Source organism: Oenanthe melanoleuca, chromosome 5 (genome assembly GCF_029582105.1).
Source record: "Oenanthe melanoleuca isolate GR-GAL-2019-014 chromosome 5, OMel1.0, whole genome shotgun sequence".
Lineage (NCBI taxonomy): Eukaryota > Metazoa > Chordata > Aves > Passeriformes > Muscicapidae > Oenanthe > Oenanthe melanoleuca.
In genome coordinates, this window is record NC_079339.1 from 51,286,656 (window position 1) to 51,299,962 (window position 13,307).

The window sequence follows — 13,307 nt, forward strand, 5'->3', positions numbered from 1 at the left end:
ATTTCACCAGCTCATCTGCTCAGGCAGCATCCTTCAACAGCAAAGTGGCAAGATCTGAACACTGCCACGAGCACTGCTGCAGTGATCATCCAGAGCCCTGGAGGCTGCAAAGCTACTGCTGAGGAATGCAGAGAAAACCAGTAGGCACCAGATTTAGCAAGTAGGAGCGGTATCCACATGAAGAACTTTATTTTAATCAATACAGAAGTGAAAAAGCAAACTTTTAAAGGAGGGGGGAAAAAAAGAGAGCTTTATGTATGTATGCTTAATAAAAACGCTCTAAACCAAAAATAATTTACATTCTGATAACTCACATTCAAAAATAAATAGAGAAAGGCATCAGGGCATAACATTCAAAGGAATATCTAGTAAAAGCAGTAATGTATTTGTATTAATAATCAAGAATTTAACACTGCAATATTTAATCTTGGATCTGTGAACACAAATGTCACCTCCTACACAGCAGTAACTGAAGACAGGTACACCATTAGGAGCACAGACAAGTTTCTGTTAAATTTAAAAGGTAAGAATTGTACTTAACAAAAATCTTAAAATGAAATCCACAGTTCTATCTCCAAACAGAAAAACCACTCTGAGTGGCAAATAACAAAAAATAAACACTGAAATAACTAAAGAAAACTAGTTTAAAAAGAAATTTAGTTAACAAATAGGAATCACGATGCAAGATTACCTCTCTCCCAGAATATCCACTCGATTATTTTGCTCTAAGGTACGTAACACACCACACAGAAAAGTTATTTTATTATAGTATAGTACTAAAATGCAGGCTTTTGCCATTTGGTCCATTTACATTTTATTGATTATTTTAGCCTGCTGTATTGGAAAGAAAAGTGTGTCTCTCAATCTTTGGATACAAAAACCAGAGAAATTACATTCTTCAGCATAAAAGCAAATTTTTTAGAAACCTGTGCATTTCTTTTTTGGTTTTTTTGGAGTTTTTTGTAGGTTTGTTTTTTTTTTTTTTGTTAAGCACATATGTTTTATTATTTTCATTCATGCAACAACTGTGAATTAATCCCATTCCAGATGAGGATTTTACCATAAAATTTAAATAGTCAATTTATCAGAGTACAGAACAAAGGAAAAAAGCTTAATCCACATAATATCTTGCTACTGGACTCTACTCAGCCAAATTACACTAACCTTACAGATTTGCATTCTTAGAGATGCAGGCATAACAATTCATTCAGGAAAACCTAAAAGACACATTTATAATAGAACAGCTCTGATAACTATACTTACTCATTTTTACATAAGAGGCTCAAACACTTGTAAAACTACATGTATCTGCCAGAGAATACAGACACTAAATTGTTTAAAACAAACTACAAGTAACCACTGCAGACCTGACAGTAATACTAAAGAAAAATTATTAATATCATTACAATATCAATTCCTTATCTTTCCTAAACATGTAAGTGCAAATCACAAGTTGCAATTCAAACGTATAGAGAGCTTGAAATGAGTAAAATAATTCAGGTGTATGAACACCTGCATGTAACAATATTAATATTCTGTGTTAGCCACATAATATTCAAATAGAGATTGAAATTTTAATTAGGGGAATATTTATTTTTTTAGTGAAGGAGAGTTAAATTCAATGGGGTTGTGTCTCTGAAGGAGCAGGAAGAATCCTCCAAGAAACATTCTGTCATTGCCAAATTGTGCCTTAGGCACTGTACTCAATTATGTAGGTTTTGGCAAGCAGATTTGCAAAGCAATCACCTGTACAATCACAAACAAAATCTATTCACACTCTGAAGGTATGCAGCCTTCAATCAACATCTCACAGTAGGTTATGAACAAACATATTATTCTTGTAGCAATAGGCACAGAAGACCTGCCCAAAGTCCCCCCACCTCCACACCAATGCTCTAGTTTTTAAGCAGAATATGTATTTCCCAAATTTGATACTCATTCTCAGGACTCTATAGGACAACTGTCACCTATTGTATTATATTAGCTTGACATATACTCCAGTAAAATTAGATATATACCTGAAAAATCCAGTTTGCAAAGATTACAAATATATCAAGCTGCCAGTAAATAGTTCCTATATCTACATATGAGGGTGCAAGTTAGCAGTGTCATAAAGGCACTTGTCTCTCACAGACAGTACTGTCTTCTCTAATCAGTCAAAAATAGATCTTAAAAATATTTATTGTAACATCCGAAATGGTTTTTACTCCTTAAAGTGGTGCAAATCATCACCTATAGAACAATAATTCATTAGTTCATCCTGAAAAAGCTGAGTGCAAATTATCCATAATTGAATATATCTTTATATATATATCTATATTCTTTATATATATCTACATATACTTAAATCATTTTAATGCCATGCTCTCAAAAATGCCAAAAAACATGCTATAGTAGAAATGTGAATGGCACTAGCAGCCACAAATAAAATGGTAGGTGCACAAAACAGTAAAACCAGCTAATTTATGAAGCTACTAAATCAAGTGAATGAGTTGCAATGAGAGACATTTGCCACAAGTCTTTCCAAGACATGCTTGAAGCCACACCTGACCATGTAGCACGCACTAACATCATTAGGGACATCTTTATAGCTGGCTACCTAATTTTACAAAAATAATTCCAAAATGCGTATTTCACTTCAAAGTGAACTCTGTTTCTGTTTTTGCCAAATGTGATATCCAGATGCAACAGCAGAGTTTAAAAAGACACCTAAGCAGCCACTAAATAAAGTTCAATGCAGTTTTCAAGGGTTTATGAATGGCAGTTTAAAATCCTCTAAATCCCCTTTATCTGTTAGGTATAGGACAGATTTTCCTCTCCAAGTCTCAGTACCTTAAAGCAGTAACTTGAAAGAATTTCCACCAACAAAAGACCTGGTTTTGCAAATCAAAGGGCTCAGGTATTAAAAAAATTGACATAATTGGCTTTGCCTATGTAAATGCTAATTTTCAGCTGGCACTATAGCTCCATTAACTGAGAAATCTAGATGGTATGATGGATGGAATAAATCAAGTACAATCCAAAAGCCAGCAGGCTTTTTGCCCTTAGTACTTTATGTCATAACAGCACATTAACAGTACATCCAGACTGCTGTGAAGTTGCTGGATGCAGCTTCCTGCCTGAATACTAATTTTCATGTCCAGTCTCCTGAATAGTTTTGCCAGTACTATACCATAAGGAAGTTTCTGTATCTTAGAAAAACCTGCATTCGCTGAACATTTCAAAAGGCTACTGAAACCAAAACAAGAAAGAAAAAAAAAAGAAAAAAAAAAAAGAAAGAAAAAAAGGAAGCTATTTGATCAAGTATTAAGCTATTCCTTCAGAGAATTGCACTTCTTTGCTTATAGCAGTGACCAGAATTGCTGATGGTGTACTGACAGTTGCCATGGTAAGTGGGTGACTGCGTGGGATAGCAGACATATAGCCAAGTCAACTGCTTATGCAATCTCCATGATTTCAGCAAGCACAGAACACTTTATTATGTGCTGCCAATGATCTTCATAAAGTGCTGAAGGGAAGAATGTTCTTCTGTGTCAGGCCATGGTTGTTTCAGTATTCCCATTCATCTGTTTTCATGTCCAGATAGTAAAGAATATTCTGTGCCAGCTTTACTGCCTGCTTCCTGGCAGCCTTACACCGCTCATCACCTTGTGGATCAACAGCATCCAGGGCTAGAAGTTGTTTTGTAAGAAGTTCTTCCAGTCTCATGTAATTTTTATCTGTTCTGTTTCCATCAAATGAAATCACCTCTTGCTGAATTTGAGACAAGTTTCCAAGTACAGTCCAAATTGATTTATAAGACTGATGTTCAGCAGCAGTTTGCTCTGAAAACATTTGCCTTTTTTCCAGTGCTTCCTTCAAATCAATATATGTTATAAGAGTCTGAACTTCAATTACTGCTCTTCTCCTGGCCTCTCTAATACAGGGATTTTTTCCTGCACTCACTTCATCTAGGTGGGCAATTAGTCCCTGTAACTCTGCTTTGGATCCCAGATACAAATCAGAAGCATTCTCTGTTTTTAAAAGTAAGGAATTAATTTCCTTCATCTTCTTACGGATCTCTTCAATTTTTAGAATGGACTGATTCTGTGCCAAATCATAAGCATGTGTAGAATTTGCTTCTTCATCCAAGTCCAGGTATCTCTGCAATTTATTGATTTCTTCTACTACTTCCTTTCTGTAATTTCTTATTTCCGTGTGACCGCAGACATCTAAAGCATCCAAATCAGCAATGAGGCCTGTGAGCACACAGGACAGATGCCTGCAGGTGTCATTACTACTCACTCCCATGAGAAGCGCAATGAGAGTTCCTCTGGCTTTGTTCACATCACACATTACAGAGTTAATTTTGGAGACAGAAGGATGTGCATCATTAGAGAGTGGCAGGGACAGCTGTTGCTTTACACCACTCTCTATAATCTCCTGGACAGCACATATCTTTGTCAGAGTGCGGTACCTTGCTTTGCGTAGAGAAACTTTCCCTCCTGTTTTCACCTGGGTAAGCCTCAACACAATGTCCTGAATTCCGTCTTCAAATTCATCACTGATACAGTTTCCTCCTTTGTAAAAAGGCGTGATCTCACGTTCCACAAGTGATTGTGCCTCCTTGAATAAAGCCTCTATTTCCAGTCTGCGTGGATGGTTTGCATTTTGTTCCAGTTCCTTCAGCAGCCTCTCCGTTTCCTGGGCAGCTCGCTTTCTGGCTTGCTGGATGTCCCCCTTGCCTTCGGTGTCTACAGAATCTATTTCAAAAAGCTGTTTCGTAAGGGTTCTTTCCAATTTCTTGTAATCTCGGTCGGTAGACAGACCGCTGAAGAGAGCCACTTGCTGTTCAATCTCTCTAACTTCTTTCTGTATTTCGTGTAACCGTTTTATGGATGGGTGTTGGTTACCCATATCCATTCCTCTTCCCTCCTCCACCTCCAGATGAACTACAAGGAAAATGAGAACAGGACTTGCTTAAGTGCTACAAGAACACACATTTCAACTTTCACATTCTGAAACACTTCAGCATTACAGCGATTTTAAGTCTCTTCACCAATAGTATTATACCACTTGGCGGATATTTCACAGCCCTTTAATTTTTTACACCTTTCTCCCGGTCGGGCCGCAGGGGCGATGATTGAGTTGCCACACGCCCAGCTCTCGGCTGTTCACCCCCAGCCTTCCGCCCTGCCTTCCCCACCTGCTCTGAGCTGAGGCCGCCGCACAACAAACAGGGCACCCGCACAACAAACAGGGCACCCGCAGCCCGGGAGAGAACCGGGGGAGGGGGAGAGCAGCGGCCGAACCCGAGCGCCCCCGGGGGCCACAGCCCCGGGGCAGCGCTCCTTCCCCTCACGTACCTTGCTCTCCTTCAACACACGCTGCCCCCTGCTCCTCCATGGCCGCAACCTCCCGCCTCCCCCGCGGCGGGGCCCAGCGCAGAGCGGAGAGGAAATGACACCGGACCGCCGCCGAGGCACCTGCGGGAGGCTGCTCCCCACCGGCCCCGCAGCGAACCCGCGCGGCGCCCGCGACCCGCCGCGGCCACGCACTTACCCGCCGCCCGGCGAGGACCCGCTGCCCGGCCCGGCGCTGCGCCACGGGCCGAGCGCCGCGAACCGCCCGAGCCCCGCCCGGCCCGGCCGCGCGGAGGGAGGCGGAGGCCGAGGCGGGCCCGGCCCCGGCCCCGGCCCCGGCCCGGCCCCGCCCCGCCCGCAGCGCCCGCGCGGCAGCGCCGTAAAGCGCGGGGCCATGGCGGCCGCACGGCTGCTGCGGGCCGCTGCCTGCCGCCGCCTCTCCTGCTCCGCCTCCTGCAGCGGCGGCCGCGCGGCTGAGCGCGGGGAGCGGCCGGACAGCGCGGTAACCCCGGGCGGGGGGCGGCAGCTCCTGCGGGGGCCGTGGGGGAAGCCTCGGGGGCCGCCGGAGCTCTGAGTGGGGAGCGCTCCCGGGTAACGCCGGCGGGCGGGGGCGGCCGGCAGCAAAGCGCGTTCCCCGCGGCCTCTGTTTTTTGCAGTGTTTGTCGAAGCCCCCGTGTCTGTTGCTGCAGGGGCGCTGAGGTCCGGGCTGTTGGGTAACGCCAGGTGTTCCGAACCTGGCTGGGGCAGGCACGCGCCTGTGTGTGGGCACATGCATGCAGGAAAAACGCCGGGCTGAGGAAATCTTAGAATTATTAAATATGCTGAGTTTCAAAGGATCCACAAGCATCACGGAAATCGAGTTCCTGGCCGTGCACAGAACAGCCCTGAAAATCGCAGCATATGTCTGCAGAGTTGTCCAAAAGCTCCTTGAGCTTGTCTTGCTCGGGGCCGTGACCCCGTCCCTGGGGAGTCTGTTCCGTGGCCATCAGCCCTCTGCGTGAGGAGCCTTTGCTATCCAGCCTAAACTTCCCCCGACGCGGCTTCATCCTGTTCCCTCGGGTGCTGTCACCGGTCACCAGAGGGCAGAGATCAGCACCATAAAAAACACACACTTGCTAGTTCTCTCCGTGAAATATTTTAACAGAATAACAGTGATGGAAAAATGAAAACAAACAAAGAAGTTGATTTAAAAAAATACCTCATGGTAAAATTTTACCTCGTGGTAAAAGAGTTAAACGTGTCTTCTTTGTAGTGCATTTTTAAGTAAAAGTAAATTGTAAATGTACGCCAGTGGTTTTGGTCACAGTAAATAAATGTGCTCTATTTCTGAAGTTGCTGTGCTTGCATGCTGTAAGGCCCCGTGGCGTTTGGGGATTTATCCCAGATGGAGACGTTCCGCTGATAACGCTGGTGTCTGTGTTCCCCAGGGCCTGGGGTTCCGCCCCCCCGCGCACTCGCGCAGCGACTGGATCGGGCCCCCGGACAGGCACTCCAACCTGCGCCCCATCATCTTCTACGTGCCCCCCGACGAGTCGGCGCTGGAGCGGCGCCTGCGGGAGGCGCGCCAGGAGGCGCAGGCCAGCAACCAGCGCTTCTGGGCACGGCACAACCGCGCCTTCCGCCAGGTGAGCCGGCCTCGCCCCGCTGCTGCTGCTGCTGCTGCTGCTGCTGCTGCTGCTCAGCGCCCGCCCGCCCCGAACTGCGGGGCTTGGCCTCTCTGAGGTGGGGCTCCGTTCTGCCCGCTCTTAGTGCGCTCAGGGTCACGGAGGAAATTACGGTTTTGTCCTTCATTTCGTTAAACGATGCACAAAACTCAAAATCCCGCATGTTTTATTGCTGCTTAGTGGCATAGAGTATTTGCCTTTTTCCTGTCTTGGACTGAAAGTGTAAAGTTGTAGCCGCCCTACATTCAAGACCTGTCTGTGACTAGAGCAGCTGTTGAAAATTATTTCATGACTGGTTTTTCTCTTATCAAAGTGAGAGAAATTTGGTGTAATTACCAAGACTACGTGAGGTCAAATATATGTCCCATTTCACTGGCAGTGTATCCCAGCAAGACTAAAGTCTGTCTGTCTTCTTTCTTGATTTTAGCATCTCTCAGCCAGTGTGGCATTTTTTGGAAGAACGGTAACAGTTCAGTAATTCACCATCATTTATGATGTTGAACATCATATTCTCTCAAAACTTGCAAAAATCCCCCAAAAAATGCTTGTTTTTTTTAAAACCACAGAACTGTTAAATCTGTAAAACTCACACACAAATGATTAATGTGCTTCCATCTAAATAATTTTAATTTTCTTATGCTGCGTGTTTTTTTCTATGCTCGAAATCTCAGTTATACAGGTACAGCACATTTCCTTAGTTTCTTTTATAAACTCAGAGTTTAAATCCTGTCTTTACTCCAGAAATCAGTTTTATAAGTATCAGTAGGACACTTGCATGCAGGTAGCAGGATCTAAGTGAGCAGTTTAACTAACTCACTGGATTAAAAAAAGTGTTTAGTTGACACTTCCAAGTATAACAAATATTGCTAGTTATTTCAAAGGGTGCTGAACAGCACATTGCTATATAATTAAAAACAATGGTTAACTTCAAGGACTGACTACATCCCATTCTAATGTGGAAAAACATGTTTTAGGAAAAAGAAGAATTTATTTATTCAAGACTGAAAGCCAAGGGTCTGGAAATGAGAAATGAATCAGGTTAGTGAGATCTTTTTTAATAGTTTAGGATACATTCTGCATTCTGTTTAACTTCAAATTTTGTTAGTTTATGCTTTTTGTGTTCTGTCACAAGTCTTAGGGGTAGGATTTAGAAGTGTTTTCAGGAGCGTGATAAAAAAAGAGATGAGGAGCTTTTCAGAGATGTGCATGTGGGGGTCAGATCATCTGTTGCACTGTTCTCCCCCTAATTCCATTCCCTCAGCCAGGGGGAATGTGCTGAAATTCTAGCCCAGCAATATAATAATTGTGTAGCTTGAGGAGAAATAGACTTTTTACTTTCACACCTCCTAGACCAGTGAGCTGGCTGAGATAAACATACAGAGCATTTGCCTCAAGTGCATGTTCTGGTTAGGTGGATAAACTCAGTCTTTGTCTTGAGGTCCATGGTGTGTCCAATGAATACAGTATTTTTCCTTGAGGGAGAGTAAGACAGCTTCTGGGGAGATGGCAGCTGCTATCTGCCTGTGTCTGCCTGAGCACAGTAGCTGTAAAATAGTTGTCTCTCTAATTCATTGTGTGAAAATGAAAACAAAATGCCTTCATAATAATAGTGAATTGGGCATTGTAGTATGAGGTTGAACACTGTTTGCAGAATAATGATCTGTTTGAGTTTAGTGAAGCATCTGCTCTGACGTTGTGTATGTCACAGACCATTATTTTTCTTTTCTGTTTGTATCCTGGTGATCAGTGTGTGCTTGAGAAGTACTTTTAATTAAGATCTATGTTGTTTCAAAAACACTTCTTTTATATTGCTATTTTGTTTTGGTTTTTTTTTTTTGCTTTTATACTCTAGAAATAAAAGAAAATGACTACATACTTCCATTAAAAATAAATTTGTATGTACTGCATGCCTTTAGTCAGCCATTCTGTAATACAACTGTGTATGTTTGTAAAAATGAAAATATACATGGACAGTTGGAACAAAACTTACTTTTTTATGTAATGAATCAGTTTTGCTGATACCAGTATGAAGAAACAAATTAACTATAGGTATTAAGCTGGCAACCTTCAAATGGTTTTAGATTTAATTTGTCCCATAGTATGTTAATACATTAACATACTAGTTTTTAAAATAATGACAAATAGAACCAATCAGTAATTTACATTTCTATGATCAATCTCAAGAGCCTTAAAATGCATTTTGGAACAGTAACAAGTTGAATGTTGCAATTCCGTCTCCCTCATCATATCCATGTTCCCTGGGGCATTGAAATTTGATATTACTTTAGGGACATTTTGTGCCAGGTTTGTGTAGGAATTGTCTGGTAGAGTTGAGAATATTTACTGGTTCTCAGGATTAGACATCAGTGCTGTAGCCATAAGTCTTCCTGTTCTTCTTTTCATATTCTGGTTATGAAAGTGGCGTATTCAAAATCATATTTGCTTCTTCTCAAAATAATTGCCTGCTAGATTGTTTGGAAGTCTGACATCTAAGAACATAAACTTTTTGCCTGAAGTTACTTGAAATTTATCAACAGTAATAGAAAAAGAATTACATCTGAAAATACCGTGTCAATTGTGGATAGTATTCTTTTGATATTTATGGACTTGCTTTAGGGGGGGGAAAATTAAGTTACTAAATGCTCTTATTGGTACTGTTTAGGCTTCAGCCCTGTGAGAAATTTTTTTATGCAAAGGATAGATACATTTAGATCTATGAACATTTTCATAGGGGTTCACTGGTTGCCTAAATAGTCTAAGAGCTGATAAAGTTTATCACTTCCACAAGTAATAGGGGTTTAAAAACGGTGCCAGCTTCAAGATGATCAGTATTTTAAATCTGCTTTGCTCTCTAGGTAAGTTTTAAAAAGTTGAAAGATAAAGGCTTATTAACTTGTTCAGGGTTACACAGAAAGCTTGTAGGAGCAAGGAGTTAGACCTAACATCTGAACCCAGTGTTTTGATCCAAAGATCCTTGACTTTGTTACACCAAAACCTTTTTTCAGGTCAAAAAGCAACACTGAATGCAGAAGAAATGGCTGACTTTTACAAGGACTTTCTAAGTAAAAATTTTAAAAAGCATTTGCAGTATAACAGGTATGTAGAAGGTATTTATGTTGACCATTATACATTACAGTTTAAGTAAAAGGTATAAGATCAAGTTTAAAATTTGAACATATTTTCCACAATTGGTAAAACAGCACAAACCCCTACAATTCTTGAAAATTATTTTTTTAATGCTGTTATTAGAATTTGACAGGAATTTGCATTATCATTTGAGTTCTGCTGCTGCTTATTGTTATTTTAGTGGAAAGATAAGCTCAAGTCTGAGATATAAAGAGACAAGATCAGGCACATTTTATTATCTTAGGGCATGGGTCTGTTCATGCTGCTAATTGAAACTGATAAATATGCAAATAGACCACTTGAAAGTTCTATATAACAGATTCTAGCTGTCTGTTAAATAAGGACAAGTAAATGTGATTTATCTCAAAGGAAAATCATTTAATAGGAAAAATACTTAATAATCTTGGGTCTATTATTTTGCAAGTGTCTAGTAAAAAGTGATCAGCTTTTGAGTTTGGCAAGGCATAAATTGATCACCTGACTCGTCCTGGGTAGAACCTCAGCTACAGCTTGGTAAACCCACATCCAACTCTTCACAGCATCTCCTGCATTATTTCAGTGTTAATGTGTGTACAACTCCATAAACTGGGGTGGGGATCTGAAAGGGGTAAAAAATTACTTACAAACACACATAACCCTGCAAGTAGCCGTGCACACTTGAAAAAGGGCTAGAAAGGAGGGAGGAATGGGAAGGTGGAGGAAGACAGCACTTAATCCAGGAATACTGACCACTGAATGTGAAAGTACAACTGCAGTTTCCTCTCTGTACTTGATTAGGAGATTATTGGGCTCAAAAGTGTCAGGTGTGCCTGGGTGCCTAATGGGCTAATGTAAGAATTCTGCCATCACTGCAACTGATCTATAACAAATGGTGGCTTAAGTTTCTTTGTGTGTATTGTGCATAAACCATAAAATACTACCGTATAAGAACAATTTAACAAATATCTATTTATATTTAAATATGCACAACTTATCTTGCCCACAGAGGGGCAGGGGGGAGCCCTCACCATAATGCAAAGCAACAGCATTAAAAGTAAGAAATTGTTTTTAATGAAAGGATTGTCAATACATTGCCTATAATTGATAAGTGGGAATGCAAATAGTTCATCTTAGAACTGGTCACCAGTTGCCATTGTTGCACTGACCTTAGGATACTGTCCCACCTCCAGGGTAAGATAATTCAGGCTTTGTGCTTAAACATGACCTTCCTTGCTGCTGACCTGTAAAATCAAGTTGTGTCAGCTGCATTGTTGTAGTTTTAAAGTGGAACTGCACAGCCCTGAAAACAGCAGACCTTTTTGCAGTCAATCTGATTTTGAGGGGTCATATTTATAAAAATCTGTTTATGCATTTAGCTGTATGTTCTTTTGCAGTATTGCCAGCTGGGCTGAAAACTGGCGGCTGAGGTGTTGCAACTTCTAAAATTTAGTTAAAATTGATGCAATGACTGTGCATAGATGCCTTGAATATTTAGTTCAGGGTACTTAGAATGGAAATAAAATTTAGCTTTGGAAAAAAATTAAGAAGGATATAGGAAATTAAATGTGAAAGGGGAAAAGAAGCAGTTGCGATGTTAGCATGATATTTTTATTTAACATGACATTTGAAGGGGTAGCTCAGTGCTGCCTGTCAGTGTGAATTTGGCTGCTATCCTCACTGAGAGGTTGGTGTCTCAGGCTTATGTTAAATCTGTGCATGCAAGGTTTGCCCCAGACATCGCAAGAGAAGACCCAAATCCCAGTCTTCTAGTTCTGGAATTCTGCATATCACATTGGTTCTTGTGAGCATTTTACAACATGGGAGCGAGATCCTTGTTAAAAACTAGAAAAAAAAAGTATATTATTTTAATTTTTAACAGGGGCAAGAACTTGAAGTGAGTTCTCAGAGGTTAAAAAGGGCTGATGCAGACTATACTGTGAACAATTTGAATTGGTTTCAGAAGCCATGCATGATTCATAAAAATTAAATTATTTAAGGATATAAAGACTAACTTTGACAATATTAAAGGCATTATCTTTAAAAGATACTGCAGTAGAAAGGTAATGTTTCCCATATTGGTTTATACCATTAGCCTTTGAAGTGTGAATTGATTTTTTTTTTTTTTTTTTTCTGCCCTTGTATGAGACCAACTTCACCCTTTTCAACACAGGCATCTTCATCCACACACAAACAAATCTTATCTGAAGCACAGCATTGGCAGGAAGCTATCACCAAGACAGCTTGGTGATCAGCTTTACTTCTGAAACATGAGACATGGTTTTAACTATTTTCTCTCACCTGATTTCAAATACATTTGCAAGCCTGTAATCCAAATGTAATCTGTTCATGAATGTGGATATGCACATAGACTTTTTCGTAGGTTATTTAACTCTTATTAGGCAGGAAAAGTGTTACCACAAAGAAGAGAAAATGCAGGTGATCACTGAAATGTCATTTGTCAATGCCAAAGGGTATTTCAATATAATTGTGTATCTTCTTCCTGTTCTTGTTCTGTGTGCTGATGATTTTCTTGGCTTTGGAATCCTAGAGATTGGTATAAACATAACTTTAGGATCACATTCCTCATGGCACAAGTGGCACTGGTGAGAGCTCTGAGGTGGCTTCGTCGGAGAAAGAAAAATGTAGAACAGTAATTACAGATCCATGAAGAATGCAACACTATATGCTGTAAACCTGTGGTTTATAGCAATGTTCAAAATCTGAATTGTTGATGCAATAATTACTTGAATTTGTTTGTAATCTATGTAAATAAAGGTCAACACCAGTCTTAATTTATAAGCAGTATGTTGGTTTCCTTTATACCCTTTATTCCAAAAATATCTAAAATATTTCTCCACAAAACACAACCAAGAAAACTTTTAAAAGCTGTTCCTTTTTCATATCAGATGGAATGACTTTCCTGTTTTTACTATAGAGTTATGGCTGCTAAATAATATGAGATTCAGTGTGCTGTACTTGAACTCTGGTCTCAGAATGATGTCTTTACTGACTATATTAGTGTATAAAGACAGAAATGCCTCATTTTGCAGCAGTTGCTTGCCTGGTGCAGTAACTACCTGTAAGTAATACAAAATGGGCAAAGAAACAAATTTGATGTGTGGGTTGGAATAATCCTCTCTTCAGTGTAATTATTTGCTATTTTTAATGAAGATTTAAGATTTTATTAAATATAATG

The 13,307-nt window shown here is 40.6% G+C and overlaps 2 protein-coding genes across 3 annotated transcripts; one reads left to right on the top strand and one right to left on the bottom strand.

The window, feature by feature from the left end:
* Positions 1-967: 967 nt before the first annotated feature.
* Positions 968-5,652, bottom strand: BAG5 (BAG cochaperone 5). Of its 2 annotated transcripts, none has more exons than XM_056493390.1 (2): positions 5,542-5,652; positions 968-4,931 (listed from the first exon to the last, which is right to left on the bottom strand). In XM_056493390.1, the coding sequence occupies exon 2, from the start codon at positions 4,900-4,902 to the stop codon at positions 3,550-3,552; it is 1,353 nt and encodes a 450-aa protein (XP_056349365.1). In that variant the 5' UTR covers positions 4,903-4,931; positions 5,542-5,652; the 3' UTR covers positions 968-3,549. The 2 variants fall into 2 exon arrangements, with proteins under 2 accessions (XP_056349365.1, XP_056349364.1); XM_056493389.1 differs by lacking the exon at positions 5,542-5,652 and adding an exon at positions 5,346-5,536.
* A 44-nt stretch (positions 5,653-5,696) lies between these two features.
* Positions 5,697-12,910, top strand: LOC130253963 (cytochrome c oxidase assembly factor 8). The gene is made up of 5 exons (XM_056493032.1): positions 5,697-5,844; positions 6,770-6,967; positions 7,981-8,044; positions 10,012-10,102; positions 12,660-12,910. The coding sequence occupies exons 1-5, from the start codon at positions 5,737-5,739 to the stop codon at positions 12,763-12,765; spliced, it is 567 nt and encodes a 188-aa protein (XP_056349007.1). The 5' UTR covers positions 5,697-5,736; the 3' UTR covers positions 12,766-12,910.
* The last annotated feature ends 397 nt before the right edge of the window (positions 12,911-13,307 follow it).

What these genes read in the sequence shown, in the direction of transcription:
- BAG5 (XM_056493389.1), bottom strand. Translation starts at nt 5,385, where the DNA reads ATGGAGGAGCAGGGGGCAGCGTGTGTTGAAGGAGAGCAAG. An exon ending in GTGTGTTGAAGGAGAGCAAG is followed by an intron (nt 4,932 to 5,345) that starts GTACGTGAGGGG and finishes TTTTCCTTGTAG; the next exon opens with TTCATCTGGAGGTGGAGGAG.
- LOC130253963 (XM_056493032.1), top strand. Translation starts at nt 5,737, where the DNA reads ATGGCGGCCGCACGGCTGCTGCGGGCCGCTGCCTGCCGCCGCCTCTCC. An exon ending in GGGAGCGGCCGGACAGCGCG is followed by an intron (nt 5,845 to 6,769) that starts GTAACCCCGGGC and finishes TGTGTTCCCCAG; the next exon opens with GGCCTGGGGTTCCGCCCCCC. An exon ending in AAGCATTTGCAGTATAACAG is followed by an intron (nt 10,103 to 12,659) that starts GTATGTAGAAGG and finishes TTGGAATCCTAG; the next exon opens with AGATTGGTATAAACATAACT.